Below are 26395 nucleotides of genomic sequence, written 5' to 3' on the forward strand. Positions count from 1 at the left end.
TAAATTGCTTCTCATAAAACTCATTTCGTGTATCAGCGGGTCGGTCGAACAGCAACGCGCCAAATTTTAAAAAAGATTTCGCTATGAAACGAATCGCTGCTGCGTCATATGAATGAATTGATGAATGACGTAGTATGGTTACACTCCCACTCAATGTTTTAAAAAAAGACGCAACACTGCTACGCCATTCATCTATAAATATCTAAAAGAAAAGATCCTTATTATATGACAGTTTCGTCAGCAATATTTTAAATCATGCGCCTATACGTTCTATGTATGTTACGTAACTGCTAAATAATTTACCCATTCACTCGAGCGTGGAATTACAGCGTATTGGTCTAGTGGGAAAAAAAAAGTATTAATCCGCGCTGTCCAAGGGATCGATTATTGATCATGTGGACGTCGTACGTGGCTTTATATCGTGATTAAGTGGGCGTGCGAAAGTTGTTTTTGCGTTATACACGAGCGCGTCCCGCCCGTCAATATAAATTTCGGTCTATCTATTATATAAATAATGCGAACTTCATCTCTTTAGTGTCTCTCGTTTTCTTTATCAACCAAGACGCACCCTTCTCTCTCTATCCTTACAAAATGCCCAATAGACTATTTTTCTATCTACATAGACTATATATACTATAGAGGATGATATATATTCCAACATCAAGAGAGTTGCCCTTTTCATAATGTCTATATGCACTCCCAATAGGCGACACAATACTACTCTCTAACCTCTCTTTGGAAGACGGGGAAAAATGGGGAAAAATAAAGATACGACACCAAAAGAGAACCAAAATACAATCAAAACAAATAAAAAGAAAATATGAAAAATATAAGAGCAGCACAAAATGCTGCTGCTGCTGTGTGCTGTGTGTCTGACCAGTATACAGCAGTGTCACTGCTCCTGGCATTCGTCGGTCGAAAACTCCCAAGTCCGGAAGGAAGTATACAGCACAAAAGACACACAACTAGATCAAGATATATATATACTAGATCTCGACGTCATTGCTGTTTGTGCTGCTAGACATAACTACCGCTGTCTCTTCTGGGAATATAAGCCACCATATCTTTTTCTTGTTTTCTATTCGAAGCGAATAAGCCAGTGCTTCGCTTGGTGCTTATTATATGATCGTCTATGTTTACATGAGCTTGTGTTGTTACCACTGCGAGCTACTAAATGGGTCTTCTTTGGCCAACGGTAATATCTTCGCAATAACGCCCACATTCAATAATCTAAGTAATCGATTACAAAGTGTCGTTCATCATTTTGAAGAATTTCTGATCAAAACAAATCAAATAAAAGGATGAACACACAGCACACACAGATACAAATCTGGAGAGATATTGAATGAAACTCGTGATTTATTTGGCAGCAGCCCGTTCGATTTATTCTATACATATACTATACATAACTCAATACAGAATGACGATATTCTTGTGTGTATATAACTTTTCCCCGAAAATGGCTGGAATAAAATTGATTTGTGTCATGCACAATCCATACTAGTATATACATGTATATGTCGGAAGTATAGAGAGTGCGTGGGGGTGGTGTCAATCGAAAGCTTCAGGGAGACAGGGCCGGGATGCTGCTGGTGGACTGGGCCAGCTGTCGTCACATATCCAATGTCTCCTTCACTCGACATCTCCTTCTGGAATATAAGGAGCTCGCAGGAGAGCACTATCTTGTAGTAGCAATGTGATGTGTACGAAAGCGACCCAAAAAACGTTTGTTGATTCTATGGTGAAGAGCAATCTGTTCGATCTGTTATATATGTAAGCATTGTATAACTTTGCTTTTCATTGTTGCGACCAGCCCGCTAGTGTATGTACAAACATCGCAATCGGTTGAGGTTCTTGTCACAAAGGAATTCCTTCAAAGGAAAGAAAGATCTAGTCGCTGCGGGACTCTTTCCGGCTCGACGTATTAAATATATATCAGCTGTGAATGTGGAAGAAAATTCAACTTGGAATCCTTCACTATAACGGCCAGCAGCTCTGCCGCGCAACTCTCTCCATATATTTCTATAGCGAAATAACATCCAAAATGGGGAAGCCTTATCAACTCTTTTGCCGAGAGACCCCCTTGAGGGTGGAAGACTCTCTATACAAGTATACATATATCGCCACACTGCGTGTAATAGTGTTTACCCCCGCCTATACTCATACTACTAAGGTAAAGAAACTAGGCATTGGCGTCACAGTTGATTTTGACAAGCTTTCAACGTTAGAAAAAATAAAATAAAATATAATGGCTTTTATCAAGAAATTCGTCGTGAAAGTTCTGGGTTCCTGGAATCTTCCAGTCGAAAATCTAAATCAAACTTTGCTGTGCAGCACCGACGAACTTGTTGTCGTTCACGTCTTCTCCGTGCTGCTGCCCACTGTGGGGCTTTGTGTATCACGTCATATGCTAATATTCAATTTTCGAACCGTCCTCAGACTAATTGATTCTAACGGATGTTTCTAGCACACGCGCAACACTTACAGTCTGAGGGAAACCAATGTGAAAACTTATTTCAAACGGAATGTGAAAAACACTTGGTGATGGCTGATGCAGAGTTAATTGCCACTTTCCAGCGCGTGTGAATGTGAAACTGCGTGTTTGCTTGATTCACAATGATAGTTTCTTTATGATTAATGGATCACTCGTTAGATATTTCACCAAGAGCTTATAGTCGATATCTCTTTTGATTGGGGAAACAAAAATTTGTTATTTTCACGTCAAAAGAATTTAGCGATCAGTTCATTATTGCTATACGAGAGTCCGCGTGAGTGAGTCGCTCATGTGTCAGATTTCTCAACACACGTCGCATCGACATCTTTTGCCTCTTTTAAATTCGCCCTCCAACTTGTTCACGTTATGAAATGATTTTTTTTCTTCCGGTTCCGCCGCTGGATATAGTGCTGCTCTATTCAACGGTATATATGTATGTGTAAGATTCAAACCTGCCTGGGGGCTGTTATCATACAAGCTCATTATTGCGCGGACGGATTCAAATAATGAACACACTCGTCCCCGGCCCTTTTGCTGGATGGCAACACGAACGCGGCGCATCCCTTTATATAAAACCCCTCGGTCCTTATTCCAAACGGATCAGCACATGTGTATAACGAAAAAGGGAATCGCAGCCAGCCAGAAATCTCTTTACAAAGCCAGTCGGAGCGACTACTACTAAATACAGAAGACTAGATCGCTCGTTGCAAATTGAATTTTTTTGTTTTTTTCTCTTTTTATTTTATTTCACGACACTCGTCCAGCACCGCAGGCAGAGCACTAGCGAATAAGAACCAACTGCGGCGATATATATATACTGTTGTATGTTACCCAAGCGACATCACGAGGTCTCTCACAGACCCCCAAAAAGACTAGACACCATTATCTGTATCCCTTGCGCTGCTGAACTGAATATAATAGGCTAACAATCCAAATCCTCTGTTTGCATTTAGCCCAGCCAAACTATATATAGTAGCCTACTATAATACTGGCGACTGCTGTCGTTTCCATTCCCCTGTCATTCTCCATTCCACTAATCGGACAGTCGACGCAGTCAATGCAGTCGACCGATATTCTTTCGCCATTTAATCTGCGAGGAGCAATTGTTTTGAAAAAGGATAACGAACCTCGGCCTGATTTCTTTTGTGCTGGGGAACATAGTACATAACGAACTGTGTTTAGTTATATGTGATTGCGAGTTGAAATACATGTATAGACTTAATCATCAGATCTATGACGACACTCTAAGCAAGTAGCCTATACCATTGGAGGAGGGAATGCGCTCGTACTTGTACGTATATATATAGTAAGTAGACAAATAAAGTTGAGGCCCCTTATAACATGGTATATAAGCCGGAACGCGCGGTGCAACGTCTATGAGGCTAACGTCAGGGCTAATGCGGTCGGCAATAAGCCGAAGTGCGGCTTCGTATACTATAATATATATCCTCTTGGAGATCTTGGCGGTTCCGCGTCGTATAACGGCCGTCTGATTTATGGGTGTATATGCGACAAGCCGCCAAAATGGTCACCTCAATTAAATAACAACGGATTTGTTATAGAAATATATAATACCGTGTTTTATTTCGTAGAGTTTTCTAGCCGACTTTTCTCTACGTATAATAAACATAGATTAAGATTGACCAATCGTCATCGAGTTGGCCTGAACAGGGGAGTTGTTTTGTTGCGCACTTTATACCCAGCAAGGGGTTTATATAGGGCCTGCAAATAATAAATCCATCAAATTCATCTAACCAATTACTTAGCGAGGCGAGAGCTCTTGCTTTATCGATCAGCTGAGCGAGGGGGGGCTTATATTACTTTTCCATATATAAAGTAGAGCTATAGAGTATAGTAGTATCTAGGCTATATGTAGTCCGGCCGTTCGTCAATCTAGCTATATATATGAACAGTGTGAAGCTCATCGCCGCGACTATTTCGATTAACCTCTTGCCCATATCTTTTGGAGAGACTAGACTCTATAAAGGGCGCATTATACAGCTCATATGAGAGCCTCCTGTTTGCCAGTTTTTATTGTTACAGCCGAATGAAAATGGGTTCGATCGTGGTGTGAATGGGGACTGATGCGCGCACAGTCTACTAGTCTAGTTTTCCTATATAGTTGCGACTGTGCGGGACCCCTCTCTACATTCAATGTGGAATGCACGGAATATGTGCTGCTTATAATCCAAGTATACGCGCGAGCTGCTCTATAATGGAATATCATATTAAAATGTAACAAAGACGAATCTACACATTGTGTTGACGCAAGAGCAGCAGGCTATATAGTATACTGTAATATAGTGTAGTGTCCAATCGTCAGATGGATTCGGACGGGAAATTGGATTGGCGATTTTGGCCCTAACAATCGATGCCTATATTGCACACAGCCTATAACATTTCTTTAGTTATTCTTAAAAAATAAAAATAAAATCTGTGGAGATTGAATTGGGTTTCGATCGGAATTGACGCGCTTGCGCAACGTCCCGTGACGTTTGTGTACACCTTTCGCCACGCGCGCCCAGTTTGTTCGTCCCGCCCTTTATATATATCGCCGGGCCATGTCTTAGAGAAACGTATATAATCTACGCTCCACCGAAAAAAAGGAAATATATATAGATAGGGCTCTATAAGTTTCTTGCATATCATTCGCTTTCCAAGTGTGCGCCCCTCTCCGAGGAGCAATAGCTCTCCCGATTGTTGAACAACTGTTCTATATCCACTGGATATTTTATTTTTTGTTTGTTTGATTCGTTCTTTTTTGTCAAACAAGTTTTCTTTTTTTTTTTTTTAAATTTTTCAATCGCTGAAACAAGAATTTTCGGATATGTAACCGAGTGACAGACGCGGAATATAAAACGCTGTCGACAAGCGCAGAGAGTGTGAGTTTGAAACTTTTTTGACATCACTATTGCAAGCGTCGTTCATATTGGTGACCAAAACAAAAGGCAATGACGACTGGGATTTCATCGTTTGAATTTGGCGGGCGCTACTGTTGGTGCTGTGTTTGCTTCTTCTGGATTTGGACGACACTGACAGGTATTAAGAGATTGGATCATTTGATTTTTCTGATTTCGCCAAAGCAGTTTCATTGTGGAATAAGCTGTGTGTCGTTTATTGTCTAATCACAACTCGATTGTGCTAACACAATTTCTTAATTCGATTATATGGAAAACGGTTGACTAACTGACCCTTTCTTGGGGGAAATAGAGAGGCCTGGCCTCTGTCCCGTATATACTTCTAATTAATCCTCGTCATCAGAAAAGGCTTATAGAAGAAAAAAGAAAACTGTGGAGAGCCAGATGTAGTGTAGCATAGCTCTAGAGCAAGCTTTGCGCTAATCAATCAGCCATCGGACTTGATATGTAACAAACGAGTGACCATCACGGACGTTGGTCCCCGGTTGCGCGGTAGGGGGACGGAAGTTGAATCCGACTGAATGCTCATCAAAAAGAAGGAATGCCCCGGGCGCTGTTGTCACCCGTGGACCCGCCGGATCTCATTACGCGCACGATACAGCACAGCATTCCTATCATCTTATTTATTATATCGTCAAGGGATTATTTCAGCTGCGTAATTCGTCCTCTTTTTATATGTTACATACAATACATTCATGGCTACCTAATGCACCGTGTTATATATATACGCAAGGTTTTTCTATATGGTTGTTGCCGTCTATCAGAACAACTTGCCAAGTTTGGATCACATAGAAACGAAACAATTTCCGCAATCCGGAATTGATTATATCCTACGGCCAAACTCCGCTTATTGTGCGCTTTAACTTAATTATATCTCTGCTGGACCTGTCAATCGTTTTATTCTTTTACTCGAGCGTGAAAAGGTTGACAGACGCAATGTTGTTATTGTCCGAGCCAGACCATCAAACTCGGTAAAAAAACGGACAAAGATAAATGGGTCGTCTCATATAATAGCCGCGATCGTTATTATATAATATTCCTTTTGATTGTTATTACTATTCCAGTGTCCGGGACGTTGATGATTCAGCAAATTCTGGTTCCGGTCCAAGTCATGAGTGGCTCTAATGTGGTACTTCGCTGTCTATTTGCGGAAATTGGCTCTAACTCAACTCCGATTTCGGGTAATCACAAACATGGCATTATTACGGAATACGACCCCGCTGCCGCAGGTCCGCTCTATTCTCTCAAGGTTCGTTTCACATTTCGTCCATAGAAATAAGTTTCGCAAGCTTTCCCTATTCTAACTATTTCACTTTGCTTTATATAATATAATACAAGTGGTATAAAGGTTCGCACGAGTTTTACCGGCATCTTCCCAGAGAGAACCCACCGACAAAAGTCTTCCATTGGTCACAGTTTAACATAGAGGTAAGAGACGCGCTGTTATATTACATACATCATCTTTCCCATCATAACGACGCCAAAAAGCAATTTAGCATAAAATCGCAGATCGCTATTCAACAAAACTTCCGACTTGCGGTGAACATTTTTCGATGGACGTAACAAATAGACGGAAGCGCGGTCTAACAAAGATTCATGCTCCTATTTTGTCTGGACATTTTAAAAGGGACGCAACTTTTTTTTTAGTGAGATCGCTGCACATTTTCCCGACATTTTCGTCTTACATTTGATGACATACTGAACATGTATAAGACTTTCCTATAGTATCATCCTTATCCGAAAGATGTTGAAGAAGATGTTATCCGAAAGCTAAAACTCTGCAGCAGGAGGTTGATGAGTTTTTTCGGTCCAAACTATATATGTTGATGGCCGCAAACGTACTATAGTCCAAACCAACAGACATAAAACATCATCCCTATATAGATATATCAAAACTTTGAGTCGGAAACTCGTTGACAGACGATCGTTAGATTTTCTTTTTCGTCTTTTACAATGTTCACGGCTCAGTGCGGCGCGGCTGAGCCGATCGAAATAAACCGACAGCCTTCGTCTCATTTATCCACAAACCCATTCAATATCACGATCGCATTCGTATATTACACGTAGACGAGGTAGAGACGATCTTATTTCGCCATTGAGTTATCATATAGGCTATATTTTATCAGGTTTTGGCGGTTCTTTTGAAGACAAATAGTTTTAATTATTTTTTTTTTTAGATCCGACGCTCATTTGTAGCCTATTCAAAGGCAGAAAATATCATTAAATATGATGTGATATCAACCAAGTTAATAGAACGTATATATAGAGGGGCTTAATACGGAAAATCAAGAGAATTCATTAGGTGGGCATAGACATTGAATGATTGGCTAGTATCATGGGTGGGTCCCTATTGAGGGCCAAGGTTCATTGTGGCTATCGCCTCATCAAGTGAAGATTGTCCGCAGACGTGCTGACGTGGTTCCGGATAATACAGGCCGTGTGAGGGCTTCTTTGATCACGTTTAATTTCTTTAAGTTTACAGATATATCTACGAACCGGAGTCAAACTAGGCTAATAGCTTTTTATACTAGCCTATATTATTGATGAATAGACGATCGTTATTTTCAACTGAATTTGGTTTGCAAATCATCACTGGCCATGGCAATAATCCAGTGATAAAACAAAGCCGTGAATGGCCCCAGCACTGCTTTGTGTACATCAATGTTGATTGAATTAATATAATACAGACGGATGCGACGGAGCCGGGCAAAGTGATACTGCGCGGCGTCAATTCGGAGGCCGAGGGATCGTACAAATGCGAAGTATCGGCAGAGGGGACTTTCCACACTGATTTCGCCGAGGCAAATCTCACCGTCATTGGTAAATCAATCAATTTAATTTTATGAATACTTTATGACATCATCTCGTTTTATTGACAAATTTTATATTTTAATTTTAAATTTTTATAAGATGTCGAAAACGAATCCTTGAATCTGGTACAAGATTCGCCGTTGGAAGAGGCCAGAACGGGCGACCGGAGAAAGTGGAATTGCACTTTTGGCCAGAGTCGACCACCGGCTCACATAGCCTGGTTTATCAATGGCGAACCGGTAGGCCCAATCAAATGTACATGTCATTATATTGTGTTACATTATCAGTCGCTATACCTGTACCTACTTAACCCCGACAACCAACTAGTGGCGTTATTTTCCCGATAGTGGAAAGAATACTCCGGAAAAAACTCGTGAAATTGAATGCGAAAATCGAACCGTTAAAATGCAACAGACTGTAAAAAGGCAAGGCAAAAACGCATTATGCTTCTCCGTCGTCCTCATTGACGTGTGCTCTCTCGTCGAGTGATTGGGTCGTCAGTTGTGAAAGAGAGCTCTTCACATCAAAGGCTATATACATGGGATTCCTTTATATGCTGTATAGGCTCACTGCGACAACAAATAAAATAATGGCAACTGCATATATAGTATTCGTTTGATGGTGCACTGCTTTCCTATTTTAGTTTTCCAGACATGGTTTTCACTGAAATGAGAATATAAAAAGACCGGGGAAGATAAGAAAAAAAAGGCAACAAATGCATTTGGCATGATAAATGAAAGATGCACTGCACATTGCATAATTTTGAATTAAGTCGACGCTAATACACAGCGAAAACGTGCCTTTTAAATTCACATATTTTATGGATGCTCCGACGGATGCAGGTGGCATCCAGCAGTCCCTACAGCACGGCGAACAGCAGAAGTGCAGTGGAGGAACAGAGCGGTGAAGCCGAAATGAACTCACGAACCGGTGCGACAAAACCCTTGGAATTCGTCAACTCTGTCTTGGAATTAACTCTTTCCGAACGTCACTTTAAAAATCAGGTAATATAAAGTCACATTAGCTAAATGAGTCATTATCATTGAAATAGAGTGGTGCTATATATGGAGCTATAAGAGGATTGGGATAAGGAGGCTTCGTTCATAATTCTTAATGCTATATCCTAACATCGTTTTTACCTTGGTACTCAATTTCATCTGCAGTGGTTACGAGTCTCTTGCGTGGTACAAATCGGCAGTGGATTTAAAAAGACAAAAGAGATCCACATCCGACAACAAAAGCAGGGCTCAGCTGACCGTCCAACTAACCATAATCCGTCAGCTGTGGTCGGTCCGAATGGCAGCAGAACTGGAACTAATAGAGAGAACGAATTCCAACCCTCGACCATGTCAAAAATTGCTGGTGAGTGCGTCAAACAAACCAAATAACTCTCTGAAATGTAGTTTGCTTCTACCATTGTTACTAGAAACAAAAAATCGATTGGAAATTTTGAATGACAATTTTATTTGATGTAACATTTTAATTTGTCATAATTTTCAAAGCTCTTTGAGGCGTTCCATTTTTCCGCTCCCGTAACTAAAATTTCTAATTACGTGGAAATAAGAAATTCTTAACGAATCAATTCCTTAGTGTTGCGTTTCGATCTTTCGCTCTGATGGAAATCAGCTATGTCTAATGGTTTTCGTCACTGAAACGGCATAATTTGAAAACAAGAAGCCGCGATATAATTCGATTTATCTATCGTTTACAACAATAGGTTTCTCCGTTTAATCAAAGATTAATTTCTGATAATGCGTAATTTTGTTACAGGATCGCCAAAGGCTACTATAGCGGACTCGGGGACGAGCTCACTAGTTAATATGACTGGTCAATCATCGTTCAGCTGGATGCTACTTATGCTCATTTTTATTCAAACAATGCATGCCAAATGTTTTTGAGAAGTCGTTTGTTCAGAACTCAATAAAAAATAAATTAAAGGCACAAAAAATGGTGGAGAAAGTCCCATTGATTATCCAAATTTTTATCCGGCATTGGAAGAGTTATTTGGAAAAGGTATAATATGAATCCTTCAATATTATTTTGAAGCAATATTAATGTAATTCACTGCAACGTTACATAATGGCTATGTTTTAATGTAATCATCAATAGCTGTCACACCTAACTATGTCGCAATTTGATATTTGATTGAACTTGTGGAAAAATTTCTGTGACCTCAAAACGAAAAGAAATATAAGATGAAAGAAACACGATGCAAAATGTATAGAGACAAATAAAAATACTGACAATAAGGTAGCCTACCATTAAGACAAAATAAACACAAATTATTGTTGGATCAAAACCTAATAAGGCATCAACTTTCCCTCCGATTTATGGAGTGTAGCCGAGTGAAGCAGGGTCGTTGTACTTTTCAATCAACTACTTACTTACTAACTACCTACTTACTAATGTAATACTGATTCGATTCACAAAGGAGACAAATACCGGACTTTCATTATTAAATCTTGATATTCTATCACATAACGCAAGGTTAGGTTGTACCGGATAACACAAAGAACTGTAAAACAATAATTCATGGCTCGTAATAAAGGCGACGATCCTTGCTCGAAGAACTATATAACCCAAGACTGGAAGGAGTTTAAAAAAAAAATAAAATTTTTCTAAAGATTTGTATTCATACAACTGAAATTCAAATCGAATTACCAATTAGTCGGCCACAGTTATTTTGTCCAGAGAATCTCCTTTAACTAAAGTGGCATCACTCAATTTCTTGGTGATGATGCCGGTCGCAACATTGTAATTGTTTTCTCTGATCGTGAAAGTTTGTCCGGGTTCGACGGCCATTCGCTTGAGCAAGGTGAGGTTGACGACGGAGTGATCTCCTGGCATAAGCATGTCTTTGTCACTCGGCATATCCACTCGCACAGCTAAATTCCATGTTGCACTAAAGATTTGTTGAATGTAGCCTGAGATGACGGGACGGCTACGGCCTCCTTCACCTCGCGTTAACAGGTACAGCTGAGCTTGGTAACGATTGCCAATTGTTGCACTATTGGCGGCCACCAGCATCATACCTCGCTGGACCCGATCCAGTTTGATGGAACGCAGTAAGAGACCAACGTTTTCACCAGCTTCTGCAAGAGGTACTGACTTCCGAAACACCTGGACGTCCGTCACCACTGTTTTGATGGCTGAATTATGCCCCAAGAGTTCGGTTTCATCACCTTTCTTCAGCGTTCCCTTCTTTATAGTTCCCGTGACCACAGTCCCTCGGCCAGGTACGGTGAATGCGCTGTCAATTGCCATCCAGAACGGTGATGTGACGTCTCTTTGAGGTGTAGGAACGTATTCGTCGATGGCTGCTAGTAGTCTCCTAATGGATGGGACGCCCATTCTACTCTCATCGCCTTTCAATGCCAACAAAGCTGAGCCGCAAATGACTGGAGTTGCTATGCCGTCGAAGCCGAAATCGGAAATTAATTCCCGCATTTCGATCTCCACCAATTCGGTCATTTCGCTGTCAGCTATATCAGCTTTATTGATAAAGACTACTAGATGCTTCACGCCAACTAAACCAAAAAGAAACAGAAATTATTTGAGTTCTATTGAATTAAATCCATACAAAACATCGATTATTTTACCCTGTTTCGCAAGTAAAAGGTGCTCTCTAGTTTGAGGCATCTGGCCGTCTGTCGCAGCAACTACCACGATGGCTCCATCCTATTGTTCAAGAAATCTATACTCAGAAGCCTGTAATTATATAGATACATGTGATTTTTCGAAGGTTCTGATACCATTTGGGAAGTTCCAGAAATCATGTTTTTGATAAAGTCGGCATGACCAGGACAGTCTGTATGAGCGTAGTGTCTATTTTTAGTGGAATATTCCACGTGAGCGATGTTGATTGTAATGCCTCGTGCCTTTTCTTCTGGTGCTTTGTCAATCGCATCGTATGACACATACTTGGCCAACCCATCCTTCTGCAAGACTTTGGTGATAGCCTGTATTTGTATTTATGGCGGGTTATGGTGGGATACTTTTTTGGATTAAATATTTTTGTTTTATTTTTTTAAATAATAGTACCATACCGCAGTCAGTGTTGTCTTCCCATGATCTACATGGCCAATGGTGCCAATATTGGCATGAGGTAAGTTGCTAGACTGAGCACTATGGGCTTCAGTTTTGCTGAATTGAGAAGGTGATGATGATGTCAATCTGTAGACAAAGACACAGTTAATGTAATAATGCAAAAAATATAGTTCATCCTCTTTTAATGAATTTACAAACTAAGACATTACATTTTGTAATGTTTGTTAAATTAAACAAAAACACTATCTGAAAGTTAAATAGTTAAATATTTGAGTTCGGTAAGTAGCCTATGTATGAAAATCCATGAATTGAAGAAAGAAATGATCTTTTAAACCACTTTACCTTTGAATTAATAATCGCGATAGCATCGGCGTTCTTAGCAAAGAATGTGATCTCAATAAAGGTAGTAATCGAATACTACATGAACACATTTTGCGTACAACAGTAGTAGCAACCATTCTCTATAAAAAATTATACAAGATCGTTTTTAACTTTAACAATCGCAAAAGTTCGGTGCGAGAAACAGCATAAAGTTATACAACGCTATATTATTATTAATAAATAACGAGAATAATTAGTCAATGATTAAATGATAACTATAATGTAAATGAAAAGTTCGCTCAAAGTCAAATCCGTGAAAAAAAGAAAAAAGTCAAAAACTTGTTTACCAATGTTTTTCTTTTTTTCTTTTTCTATCAACTCATAATTCGTCTGCATCTGCCCAACATTGTCAAATTTATTATTCTTTCAGGCGGTTGTTCGGATTACTAGTTTTAATTTTTGAATTTTTCCCATTTCACTATTTCAGATTCAGACATCTCCAGTTCCCGTTCATAATTGGAAAATAACTACATTCCGTTCGATTTTCATATTTATTTCCCCACGATAGTCATGTTATTCATAAAAAAATCAATCAAGGTTTTTAGTGCTTCATTAAAGAATCCTGGTAAAAGTAAAACTCAACTTATGGATTAGGCACTGTTGTATATTTCGGAAAAAAAGCCATTTTGTAGTTACATCGTTTTCTGGCAGTGTGACGGTACAGCAGCGTATTTGAAACCCTTGTAACAAAATTGTAGCGTGCGCGCATGAATGATGATATAGAGAGAGCTCGGGGGTGGTTTCATTTGTTTGTTTGGTTGGTGTGTTGTTGAGGGAGGAAAGAGGAAAAAAAGGCATATATATTCATAATGAGCAAGCATTGATTGTGAAAGGGATATCCAGGGAACCAATATTTCCCTTTTGTTTTCTTTTTTTCGTTTTCTGCTTTCAGTGATTGCGATATACATTGATATTAATACGCTGCTTTTAGACAAAATAGTGTTGGTTACAAGCTGGTTTTGACCTCCTCCACCACATCGTCGTTGACACTACAAATTTTAAAACATTCTCATTTCCGAAATTCATTTAAGACAATAAGAAAAAAAAAAGATTCAAAACGTGGGATCAAAAACAAAGAAAACAATAAAAATGTGCATGTACTTTTTTGTACGTGTTTTTTTCTTCTTATCTTTCCATATTTCGTTATTCTTGTGTTTATATGTGTTAAAAGTATTGAACGAAAAATGAAAAATGGCCGGCTGGGATTGCGTCAATTCCCATTTTGAAAACCAACAAAAAGCAAAACAAATTCATATTAACCATGAAAATCCGGATAAAACAAGAATCAGAATTTTCTCTACACACGTCGTCGACTTGTTTTTATTTTATTTTTTAATGATTTCCTCTTCAAATGGCTTTATTTATTTCATTGTTCTCTTGGAGGAATTTGTGAAGAGTAAGATGCTGATTTTTTGTCGTTTGATTATCTTTTCTTTCTATTTCTTTTGTTTTGTTTTTGTTCCATTTTCGTGCAGCAAATTTAAAAATTGGTTTTTCCCGGCTCAGTTGGCGGAAAGACTCGGTGCCCGGGTGCGGTCCACCTGTACCTCCTTCTGCAGTCGGGGTGGAAGTTCCTTGTAGATGGCTTCAGGCACGGCGTCTATAAGATTAGAATTATAAGCAAAAAGAGACAAATCAGATTAACAAATTCAAAAATGATAAGTGAGCTGTATCCAAGCAGACGAGAATCGATTCAAATGACGCTCAAATAAGCCTGCTAAAAATAGTCAACTAACATGGCACTTGATAACATTCCTGTAACTGCAAACACACGAACATTTTTAACTTGGTTTAAAAACAAATATAGTTTCAAATCTGTTGCCAAAATTAAGCACGAGGGACCATCATTTATCAACACAGCATCACGCGGGTGTCACATAAATGATGTCAAACTCATCAAAAATCATAGACGTCATTTCATATGCATACCGACCATTTAGTTTGAATGATTCAAATACAAGAAATGTTGGGCTTAATGACTTACCGTTGCATCGGTAAACCAAATCGGACCAGATGATCATCTCCTGCGAGAAGCAGAAGACACCCAATCGACCGCCCTTGAGGGTAGAGTCAAAGACGTTGCCCGAATCGGCCACCATATTCTCTCCTTCGAAGATACGCAGACGGATCAAGTCGATCTTGGGCCGATGGAGCAGCAGCCAGCGGTAGGCCACCTTCTCCTTCCATCCGACGTTGCGGGGATCTTTCCACAGCAATTTCACCTGATAATCGCGTTACGATTCGATTATTTATCTTACAAAAATTATTCCAGCTCTATTTTTATAATATGATTATATACCTGATTTTCGGTGTCGCCCGTGTGCCAAAGCGAGTTCCTCATCATCTGACCCGGTCCTGTATTAGACTTGACCAATTTGAGCTGGATGCCGGGCTCGGCGACGGCCCGGAAAGGTGTTGCCTGCCAGTAGGTCTGCGTGTTCTTCTTCCACATGATGGTGTAAAAATGAGCGTTGTCCTGATAGCTGAAAATAAAGCCAACATAGTCGTCGTCGATCTCTGTGTCAACGAAGAATGTGCCCTCAAAGTCGACACCGCCGAAGCGATGGAAGCCGACGGCCAAACCCGGATCGCTGTTCATCGTCTGGACGATTTCGGCGCCTTTGTTGTAAATGACCCAGTTGGGATCGATCTGGGAATCGCCCTCCGGATCGAGGACGACCGTCTGGTACGTGCGGAAGTCGGTGGCGTAGATCTTTGAGTTGTTGGGGCAATTGTCCAAGAAATCGGGCACGTTATCCGCATCCTGATCGTCCTGGCAAGCGTCTCCGACTCCGTTGCGGTCCGTATCCACCTGATCGGGGTTATAGACGATCGGGCAGTTGTCCTTCTCGTTGCGGATGCCATCGTTATCGGCATCCGGATCGCAGTCGTCACCCAGGCCGTCGTTATCGGCGTCACGCTGGTCGCTGTTGGGAATTGTTGGGCAGTTGTCCAAAGAGTCCTGGATACCGTCCCTGTTTTGTGTTTAAAAAAAGAAACAAAAAAAAAGCAATTTGAAAAAATATTTTTCCATCAAGATAACGATATCGTCGTTTTGAAACAAAACAAACAAAAACAAATGTTGTTACTTGTCACGATCGATGTTTGTGTCGCAGACGTCGCCGACCAAATCGCTGTCGCTGTCGAATTGATTGGGATTGGGCGTATTGGGACAGTTGTCGCAAGCGTCGCCCAGGCCGTCGCCATCCGAGTCGCGTTGATCCGGATTGGGTGTCTTGGGGCAATTATCACGAGAATTGAGAATTCCTGCATGTGCCAAAAAACGAAATAATAAATTGGGTGACGAAACTGCTGGAATCTAAATATTGAATTCATTTGCGTACGGTCATTGTCGAGATCGTCGTCGCAGGCATCGCCTTTTCCATCACCGTCTGTGTCTTCCTGGTCCAAATTGGCAACTGTGGGGCAGTTATCGCAAGCGTCACCTTTTTTGTCGGAGCCTTCCGGATCCGAATCTGTTTGAGTGGGGTTTGCTACCAATGGGCAATTGTCCTGAAATCGGTCATCAAAATGAATCAAAAATATCAAATTAGTTTCTCTATCATCATCCAAATGATCATACCGACATGCGTAATGGTATTTTGGGACACTATGGGGTTATTTAATCGAAAATTCACTTTCGTTTCGTCTTTTGACTTTTTAATTGTAACACAATTTTATGTCATTCAGCACTTTTATAGCGTGGCATTTTTGATAGGTTTGTTTTGTTGGTTTCTTTTATGATGTCTCTCGCCTGAATTTCAGATGGACATTTGTGACCAGAAGAGCGAATACGGAAGCTATCATGCTTAGCATTTCTTTGATTTAAATTCATCAGAAAAAATTGAGTTTTTAAAAAATGGACAAATAATAAAAATACAGATACAAAACACTTGTTGGGTCAAACACAAACGAAGAATTTACCGGACCACTCAGGGCGCGCTGTAATAAAGAATTGATTTGATAGGTATATAAAAACAAAAAATTAAAAATAATAATGACATGTATGTTAATGTACAAAATATATAATGTCGGGCTATGACGAATATACTGTACGATTTTTAAAAGAAAAAGGTGAAATTGTGACTGGTACTTACGGGAGTATTGGGGATACCGTCGTTATCGGCATCATCGTCACAGGCATCTCCGATCCCATCGCGATCAGCGTCCTCTTGTCCAGAGTTGGGCGTGTCGACGCAGTTATCCTGCACAGATTTGAACAAACGGCAAAGTTTTTAAATCAATTCTAACATGGATTTTTTTTTAATTTTCAGTTTGGTAAAACCTTGCGACATTTGTCATCGGTGCAGGATAAGTCGTAGTCGGGCCAACCGTCCAGATCGCGATCAGGACCGCAAACTTTACCGTTTCCGGCATAACCAATTTTGCACTAAACAATTTGGCGATAGTAGAAAAATGAGTTAAAAATGATTTCATTTTGCATATATTCCTTGTCATACCTTGCAACGGTACGGACCGTTGCCTGACGGTCGTTCACAATCGGCGTTGGCATCACAGCGGGTTCCGTCCGGGCACATCCCGGGTGTGTCCTCACAGCCCACCGCCTGGTTACCAAAGAAGCCTTCCAGACATTCACCACATTGGAACGAACCCTACATGATAGAAAAATGAAATTCGGATGTTGAAACTATTTTCCATGCACATTCCAATTCCAACACATACCTCTGTGTTGATGCAGCGCGAATTAGGGACGCATCCGCCATTCTTCCCGTCGGCGCACTCGTTGATGTCGACGCAACGCTGCCGGTTGAGACGGGCGTAGTCCAGACCAACGCCCTGGACGGCCGGTCCGGTGAAGCCGGGAGGGCAAGAATCGCAGCGGAAACCCGTAATCAAATTGTGACAGCGCGATCGCGGGTCGCAAGGATTGGCTAAATCGCACTTTGCAACGAGAAAAACCCAAATCAGTTGAATCAAACAAACGCCGGACGGCAGTTTCAGCCAAATTTACCTCGTCGATGTCGCTACAGAAAGTTCCGTTTCCGGTCGTACCAGCTGGACAAGGTCCACACCGATAATAGGGAGGGTCTTCCAAATTCTGACAGGTCACACCTTTTTGTTTGATTTCATTTTTTAAATTAACAATAAAACGATTTGTAATTTTTAACAAAAATATTTTGAATAGAATTCAAACCAGCGTAGCAGGGATTGCTTTTGCAAGCGTTGTCCGGTCGACAGCGTTGTCCGTCACCAACGAATCCTGCCGGGCACGGCCCGCACTGGGCGCCGTTCTCGGTATCCACGCAGCGAACACCTACACATGAATCACAAAATATTAAATCATTCTACGTTTTTAAATGCTGTTATTTTTAACGTTCACATTCATCGTGCAGTTTTTTTAGACTTTAAATGTTCGAGCATTTTGTTTTTTTCTTTTAGAATTTTAATTATAATGACGAATTTAAGAGAGTAGTTGACTATTAGCAAACGAAAAAAAAAAATACCGGGGAAACAAGGTCGATCAGCGCAGGTGGTTCCTGGCCGGCAAGTTCGTCCGTTTCCGATGTAGCCGCGCGGGCACGGTCCGCATCGAACCCCGTCGGCCGTCTCCATGCAATTGACGCCCGGGAAGCAAGGTGGTGGGGTGGACGAACAAGTGTCCTTCTTTGGTTTGCCTGGACATGTGAGTGAGTGTTTGTTTTGTTTTGATTTCCGTACTTGTGCTTTTTAAATGGTTTTTTCTTTTTTTTTTAGAAAACAAAATTGAGGGTTTTGATTGTTTGCATGTCAATGAAATTTCATTTGATGTAATTTTTTTGTTTTTTTTTCGTAATGATTCGAACATTGCATTTCGATTCTACGGCGCTTTATTGAACTTTCCGCGTTATTGCATCATAGCTTTAATTAAGTGTAAGGCCCGAGGCCGTGGGTTTCGAGTAGTTCCAAAAAGTTATTCAGAAATTAATAATTACAGGCATTTTGGCAATCTGAAAAGCTGTACAGTCATCTTTTGTTTTTCTTTTTTACTTAATTCAAAAATGTCTCGCCAGCAGTATTTGATGTGTGTGCAATCAAGATACAGTAGTATAGTATTTTTTTAAAAGATTTAGAGAATTAATACTGTTCGCGCATCAATCTGGGCTTTTGCCTTTTTGTCCAATAACTAACCTGGTTTGCAGGCCTCGCAGTTCTCGAGCGCGTCCCTCAAATGGCGCGTTTCTTGCCTCTGTAAAAATCAACAGACGTCAATGTTAATTGCATTCAGCGCCGAGTAAGATCATCAACGAGATTGTCTTGAATATATTCATTTTACGCACGTTGGCTTGGACTTCGACCTTCAGCTCTTTGATGGCGGCAATCAGTTCGCTGATGACTTTAATAAGAGCCCCATCTAAATCAGCGAATCAATCGCAGTTGGTGAGTCGATAGAGTCAATTAACGAAGGTGAAAAACAAAAAAAAAATCAAAAGAAAGATATGCTTAAGTTTCAAAAGACAACTGAACAAAAGGATTAGTTGATAATGAATGAAACGTAGAAAAAAAGGTAATTTAGAAAATGATAATTTAGTTTGAAAGGGATTAGGCTCTCTACCTCGGTCGTCCAAATCCGGAGAAACAACGGGAATATCACCTGCAAAACAACCCACCCGAGTTAATCAAATCTACTTCAAGACAGGTCAAACAAAAGAAGAATAGGCTATTGTATGTAAAACTAAAAATAATAGTACAGCCAGCAAGAGAGGCAGAACCGTCTAGAAATTGGTTTTAATGAAATAAGATTCCCAAAAAAGATGATATAAGGTTGGATAACGAACTTCATAAAGACAACGAAAGAGGAGGAGAGAGGAATAATATGTACACAACATCCCAACAAAACAAAACAAAAAAAGTATGAAAGAAAATAGGGGATGCAAAAGAACGTAATAACCTGTGGAATATGTACATCTCCCATTTATTTAAAAAAAAAATCTTGATAAGATAAACATCCCGAATAAATTTCAACCTCTGTTATTTCGAATGCAACATATCAAAATGAAAATTTTGGTTTAAGTCGTCTCGCAAGGCATTTAAGTTAAGCCCATTATTTAATGTTTTTTTGGGGTGGTGGAGCTACCAATCTATAGAGACGTCTAAATGATTTAAAAATGAATGATACACATGCAATTTAGATATAAGTTTGATAATTTACAAATGATCAGTCCAAAGGAATTCTTATTATTCAGATTTAATGGTTAGTTCCACTGCTGGTGTCTTACCTCTCACCGCGCTAGAGGAGGAAGATGTGGATGAGGTAACGATGGTCGGCTGGCTGAAAATCGGACACTTTTGGCCTGTCACCGTGTTGGCGCAATTTCGGACCGGACCGTACGTCTCTAAACGATGACAACGATGCGGCCCAAATCAAGCCCCAAAAGAGAAACACCGTGTGTTGTATAGTAGCATCAGCAGCGACAGCCCAAATGTAATTTCACAATTAAGCATCAGAATATGTCAGATAAATTCACATCTCATTACAGGGGGGGGGGGGGGGAAAGAAAAGAGAAAGCTACAAACGTGCATTTATTTTCCAGACGTATAGTAATATCCGACTAAGTAGCTTTAAATAGGCGTTTCTTTTCCCTTGTTTGATTTCATTTTTTAGTCGACCTTATAGGTTTTTAAAATTGGTAATTATTGGCATTTGTATAGGTGCTGGACAATGCAACGTCCTAGCGCTGTCTAACCGTTGAATCTTTTACGCAAGCGATTTAGAGAGACAAATTATGGATCCATTCAAGGTGACGTGTTACCCAATAAGGAGTGTCGAGGCGGCCGCGCTGCGTGATGGTCTCAACAGCCAGTCACGCTCAGCATACCCCTCGACTAATGAATTATTCATAAACAAAAAAATGTTTTTTTTTTTTTTTTGTTTTTCTTGACAGGCCGAACCATTTCTAACAATTCAGAGGCTCCCAAAAAGATTCCCAGAAAATATATTGCCTTGTCGGTTTGGGGTCGACACGCTTTCAGTTACACGTCAACGTCGTCAACCGTATTTACTTAGGATTTTGAAAAAGAGTTATTTTTGGTGTCTGTTTTGATCACACATGCCCTAATGCGTAATGGCTTTTTTATTATGGACCTACTGCACCAGATGCAAATGCAGTTTAAGTTTAAATCAAGAAAGAAAAAAAAAACCTTTTCATTGCAACGTGGAAATGGCGTCGACTTAAAATGTAAAGTGAATAAGCTTATCATGTTGTCCGGCCATATAAGAGATTTCGAATGAGTCACAATCATTCATCTTGATTATCTCTATCTCTGGGTATGTATATGCTGCGAGAAGGGGCTTAAGTCCCGTCTCGACAAGGGCCGGCCAAGATTGAACGTACATAATCTACTATATAGACGCTGGGAGGTGTATCATGTGACTGCACTGCAATATTTACCTCGTCTGGAGTAAGAATAAATCTCGTTGGCTTGGACGGCCTGCATATCCTGGTCGGCAGTGGCAGGGCATCCGTAACGCTTCAAGACCTTGTCCGTTGGCACGTCAGAGTCGACCGTGACGGGGAACCTCCGATCCCGAGACTATCACGGAGAAAACAGCAGCAAACCGGTAAAAAAAAAAATAGAATTCAATTATTTAAAATAGATTCAAATTTGGTATTGTGTTTTTCAATTGAACCGAAAAATCCTGGCTCTAATATACGCCTGTGAAAAAAAGGTGGCCATAAGCATCGCTTTATCCCATGCATGGGAAAGAATCCTTTGTGGATGGGTTCGATAGATTATATGCTGTGCTGTTTGCGTTGAACTTGTCAGCCAATAAAGAGAGGTGAAACCAGCAACGCCCCTCAAGATATTTGATCTCTCTTTTTCTTCTTTTTCCTGTCGCTACATAAGGCGATCCGGCAGGACTGTTCTCCACCCTTTGCCCATAGACGACACACAATGCTCTCACATTATTTCTGTCTTATTTTTTTTCTTGTTTGTGTTGATGTGGCTCTGCTGGGTAGAACATGAGAGACACCAGTAGGACGGGTCGATTCATCTTGATCTTTTTTTTTACTTCTTCTGCATTTTTCTCAAGTTTTTTTTGGGGGGGTAACCGCTGCTGTGGATGGGAGCGGCTGCATCTTGCACGCAGACTTGCAAAAATAACAAACACGATTTCCTTGTTGATGATGATCATAAGTCAATCAGACTTCGCCTTATAAGTCCGAGACTGCTGCGAGCTCGCAGAGGCGAGTAAAGCCGATCCATAAATTCGATCATTTCGCCAGTGTGATCAGCGCCGACGCCTATACCAACCTGAAATAGTTTCATTCCTCTATAGCCCCCCCCCCAGCACCGCCCATATTCAAGGTTTGAAACCAGCTTTTGATATTAGCTCCATAAATCTACGATTATTACAAAGCCTGCAAGGTCGTCCTTTTTTAATAACCAAGAAATAGTGAATGATCTCCATCTCGCATTACGCTTATTACCTTTTCTTTATTTTACAACCGACGATATTACTTTAAGACCTACACACGAAATCCTTGGGAAAAATGAAATAGCTAAACAAATCCCCCCCCCCCCCCACCAGAACAGTTAGACCTTTTAGAGACAAGTTGCGACTTTCAAAGTCCTTGACTATCAACTCGAAATTCTCCGTGAAAAATGAATGCGAAAAAAAACGAAATATAATCACGCGCGGGATTCAATATTATTAAAATTTTGGAAATATTTTACCGCGACAAGAGCTCCGGATGGCGACTGCTGGATCAGGTGCCTGAGAGAGCCGGCCAGTGAAATGATGCCAACCGGCTGACAGTCGACATAGACGAAGGCCTTGATCTCATCATCGTCGTCGTCGACGGCAGGATCGTCCTGTCCGTCTTCCTTGTCGACAGACTCGGCCGCAGCGAACCCTTCATCCGTCGGCAGCTCTTCGACCGGCTGTCGATGGCGACTTTTCTGACCGACTGGCGACTGATGGATGGCCACCACCAAGTTGTCGATGACGGAGCGATGCTCCAATCCATCCACCAACAGATAGGACGAGTGCAGCGTTCCTTTGGCGTCCGTCGTCTCCACGATGACTGTTTAAAAGTGTCAAAATATCAACGGGGAAAATGTCAGATTAACGATGGATCGTGTTTATGTAGTACGTATACATGCAAGCGCTCTTTCATTTCCCAGTGATACATACAAGACGTAATACGTAAATAGTTCGTATTCCCAGCGGGATTTCAACAGAAATTCAATTAAAAACTATAATGGGGAATTGCGCGCGCGTTTTAAATCACGTTAGTTAATCACACGCCACTCAATCCCAAAAAAACAAAAAATCCTATTCATTTGTTGCAGACGTATATATTTCCCTGCGTATACTACATACAAACTCGTAGACTGTAAAAATTTGGACGCCTTGTTTTTTTTTCTGCTTTTGTTTTCGTTCAAACCATTTCTTATTTTATTTGGTTGAAATTTTTACGAGCGACCGCGCACGCAGTTTTTTTGGTTGTTTTATATTTTACTGAGCTGTTGAGCGCTCGTCTTATCCTCGGGAATGGGAGACGACGAAAGAGAAGAGAGAAGAGAAAGAGAGCTGATGCAGTTACCAACCCAGGCGAGCTCCGGGTCTTTAACTGTGTGTGTGTGTCTAAAGCTTATTTTTTCTTGGCGGAATGCGCAATACACTTAAGCTTCTCTCGTGATGGATTGAAAGCATTTTCACCTATACGGCTCGACTGCTGCTGCTGCTGGGGCTGCCCGGCTGTGCTGTCGCTCTTTTTTCAACCCCCTGTCACTTTTCTTTTTTTTAATGGATGGACCTTTTTTGTGTGTGTGTCATTATGCGCACACGTCGAAATGAGTTGCAGCAGCTCAGAGGAGAGTCTCTCCTCATTGGCGACGTTGTTTGGCCGAACTTTGGCCAACCCACGAGACAAACTCTGCACACGTTGAATGACGATCCTCTTCTCAACAACCCAAAAGTTGCTAGGAGACAGACAGAGCCGAGCAGCAGCCTATGGTGGACCAGAGAGTTACAGCGTATAGATAACGATGATGGTATTCTGGGGTATATAACTTGTTGCCATCTTCTCCTTGGCTGTCTATAGCTATGCTCTCTCTCTGGCCCGTTCTTTGTTCGTAATGATGCCTTTTCGGTTGCTGCTTAGTGCTCTACTCGGCTCATCTGCTGGATGGAGAATAGAGGGCGTCGACTATTTTGGGAATAAGGTCACACTAATATATGTATATACTAGTTATAGAAAAAGCATCAGGTTGACGTTGCCGTCCTATATGTATATTGGGAGATTTTTAGTTTTTTTAGTTTTTCAAAAGGGGGGGACTCTCGACACGGTTTGGTTTCGGACGCTATTATTCTCTTTTTGAGTTAGACCGCCCATCCTACTACAACGACAGCCCTATACATTTAGACTATATAGATATTGGATAATCGTTTCTATCGACACACGACACAAAATTAAAAGCAGCTGGGAAAGATGATTGCCAATTTTAAGATAAAACTGGCCGTCACCATAAGGATATTTTAAAAAAAGAGAAAATAATGATTACCTCGTTTGGTACGACGATCGACGTGAAGTGAAAAACGATGGTGCTCTACCGACTGGGCCGGCTCGATGGACAGTAAAGTCTCTTTGGCTGGACGGGCCCGACGACGTGGCGTGACCTGCTTCAGTGAGAGATAGACGACATCGCGGCTCGCCACTTCGGATAGTTTCTCCGATAAACCTGTCAAACAATCAATTCTTTCAACTCATTCTTTTAAATTTTTTGGCTTTGAATTTCTGTAGCAGACATGTCAATTATTAGGTCATCAACGAAATGTTGATAAGAAGCGAACAAACAAATGTGTCGCGCTATAGTAATACGCTCAAACTTAAACACATAAACGGGGAATTGAGGATTTGAAAACGAACCTTGATCGTGATGAAGGTGGGAGGAAGAAGTCGATGCGTTCACCAGAGTGCACAGAAATGCCAAGATGCCGGCCAGGGCCAGCATCCTAGTTAACAGCAACTTCACCATTGTGTCGCGATTGGCGACAACAATACAAACACGACGACTTCCGTCTGCTTCTCAATCGAAATCAAAATTGTTTCTTTTTGTGTTTCTGTTTTGTCCTGTTTGATATTCTTTTTGGTGAGAGAAGACCCAAAAAATATTATGTGGCGGTGACAGATTTCATCACCGCAGAGCTCCGATGACTGGCTTCACCTCGGCTCCGTACCACACCAGCAACTGAACAGTCAACCGTCTGGATACCCTCAGCTCATTCCTACCAGTCGCTCCTCCTTCTCCCGCCACACAGCAGCAGCAGCAGTTACGCACTCCGGGAGTGGGTGAGAGGTGGGGAGGGAAGGTGGGAGGTAGGGTGGAGAGAGGAAAAAAAGGCGCAGCAATTTCTGCGTATCCAACCGCGGCGGAGCGCTCATAGATGAGAAGAGGCTATCATATAAGATACGCCGCCCCAGCATTTCAGTGGTATGAAGTCGGAATGATTCAATGTGCTGCTGGCCTTCTCTGCTCATTTGCTCCTTTAATCATCAAAGACTTAATATAGCGTGTAGCCCACAGCACAGCGCTGCAACAACAACAATAATAACAACACGAGTTCGTATCTAATATGTATTAAAACCGTCACGAGATGATGACGGACCGGGCTGTTTTTACTATTACGTCATTTTTTCCCCCCGCTCTCGCTGCTCGTTTCCATCGACGAATTTAATTTTTTTCCCCAAAATAAAAAAGAATCGACAAACAAAAAAAAACTGATTTGACCTCGATCAATCAGTTGTCGCTCGTGAAAATCGAGACGCGAATAGATTATATTTCCTTAACGATCTCACGAGGAAAGAAACAAAACTAGCCATTTGAAAAAAAAAAGATTCTTTTTATGGACTAGTTGATTTCTTTTTTTGGGGTTGGTTTTATTTGTTTCGTGTTCGAATTGTTACACCCAACAATTTCCCGAAAAGCTATATGTAATTTGTCTCCTGCCCGTTTTGCCTCTATTCTTTATATTACATGTCCGGAGAGTATTTCGCTCCCGGTTTACGTCGATAAATCTCGAAAAATCTCGCACGGGAAATAATAAAAAAGCAGATGGAAAATCTTTGGCTGACGACTCCGGACAAAACTGAGAATAGAAATCGTCGGAGACACACACACACGCACACGCACATGGGGAATATAGTATAGTATATGGAGTCGCGGTCGAAAAAAAAAAAAAAGGCAGAACCCCAACGTCTCACTCGGCAGTCGTCACAATAAAAAAATAAAACAGAAAAACAAAAAAAGAAAAAAAGAAGAAAAAAAAAACACGCAAGACAACACAACTGACGGTTTCTTTTTTTAAACATTTTGAATTTTGGAGCGAACAAATTTAGAGTTGGGCTGGATGCCATCTCCACCCTCTGTGTCGTTTTTCTGTTTTCTTTACGGCTCCTGGTGGACTGGATGACTGTTGGCTCCAAACGCTTGGCTCTCTCGCCTTTCACGCGCCCTATAACACGCCCTTCTTGTTGTTAACTCGTCCAAGCACTATTTCGCTAGATAGCTTCTTCTTCTTCTTCGTGTTATACGCTCCGTCGTGTGTCACGGTATATTAGGATATAATCCTTCTTTTTTATTTACCCAAAAGTGATCCCGATGAACTTCTTTTTTTTTTCGGTTTCCAACAGCTTTTTCTTTATGAGAAATAATAATCCTCAAGGAAATAAGAAATTGTTATTCACCTTTTAATCATTTTTTTAATTTTTATTTTTCTGCCTTGAGACTTTTTTTG

The 26395-nt window shown here is 40.9% G+C and overlaps 3 protein-coding genes across 8 annotated transcripts; 1 reads left to right on the forward strand and 2 right to left on the reverse strand.

Annotated features, from left to right (window-relative positions):
- The first annotated feature begins 5034 nt into the window (after window positions 1-5034).
- LOC124337575 lies at window positions 5035-10595 on the forward strand. The gene is made up of 8 exons (XM_046791612.1): window positions 5035-5533; window positions 6477-6661; window positions 6751-6840; window positions 8100-8232; window positions 8323-8462; window positions 9066-9227; window positions 9387-9585; window positions 9994-10595. The coding sequence occupies exons 1-8, from the start codon at window positions 5446-5448 to the stop codon at window positions 10119-10121; spliced, it is 1125 nt and encodes a 374-aa protein (XP_046647568.1). The 5' UTR covers window positions 5035-5445; the 3' UTR covers window positions 10122-10595.
- On the reverse strand, window positions 10062-13012 carry LOC124337574 (elongation factor Tu, mitochondrial-like). 2 transcript variants are annotated; one of them, XM_046791611.1, is made up of 8 exons: window positions 12939-13012; window positions 12613-12731; window positions 12270-12396; window positions 11976-12182; window positions 11823-11901; window positions 10885-11750; window positions 10666-10808; window positions 10062-10587 (listed from the first exon to the last, which is right to left on the reverse strand). In XM_046791611.1, exons 2-6 carry the CDS (start codon window positions 12726-12728, stop codon window positions 10888-10890), a joined length of 1392 nt encoding a protein of 463 aa, XP_046647567.1. In that variant the 5' UTR covers window positions 12729-12731; window positions 12939-13012; the 3' UTR covers window positions 10062-10587; window positions 10666-10808; window positions 10885-10887. The 2 variants fall into 2 exon arrangements, with proteins under 2 accessions (XP_046647567.1, XP_046647566.1); XM_046791610.1 differs by lacking the exon at window positions 12939-13012 and having other exon boundaries at window positions 10062-10395; window positions 10483-10587; window positions 12613-12929.
- A 225-nt stretch (window positions 13013-13237) lies between these two features.
- Window positions 13238-24660, reverse strand: LOC124337573 (cartilage oligomeric matrix protein-like). 5 transcript variants are annotated; one of them, XM_046791605.1, is made up of 21 exons: window positions 24528-24660; window positions 24163-24339; window positions 22330-22679; window positions 21042-21183; window positions 19869-19985; window positions 19205-19243; window positions 18930-19003; window positions 18781-18838; window positions 18117-18287; window positions 17807-17926; window positions 17624-17724; window positions 17335-17553; window positions 17112-17264; window positions 16937-17041; window positions 16749-16856; window positions 16576-16593; window positions 15996-16164; window positions 15741-15918; window positions 14951-15626; window positions 14636-14873; window positions 13238-14251 (listed from the first exon to the last, which is right to left on the reverse strand). In XM_046791605.1, the coding sequence occupies exons 1-21, from the start codon at window positions 24634-24636 to the stop codon at window positions 14154-14156; spliced, it is 3420 nt and encodes a 1139-aa protein (XP_046647561.1). In that variant the 5' UTR covers window positions 24637-24660; the 3' UTR covers window positions 13238-14153. The 5 variants fall into 5 exon arrangements, with proteins under 5 accessions (XP_046647561.1, XP_046647564.1, XP_046647563.1 ...); XM_046791608.1 differs by lacking the exon at window positions 19869-19985; XM_046791607.1 differs by lacking the exon at window positions 19205-19243.
- Window positions 24661-26395: the final 1735 nt, after the last annotated feature.

The sequence above is a fragment of the Daphnia pulicaria genome, chromosome 4 (genome assembly GCF_021234035.1).
Source record: "Daphnia pulicaria isolate SC F1-1A chromosome 4, SC_F0-13Bv2, whole genome shotgun sequence".
Classification (NCBI taxonomy): domain Eukaryota; kingdom Metazoa; phylum Arthropoda; class Branchiopoda; order Diplostraca; family Daphniidae; genus Daphnia; species Daphnia pulicaria.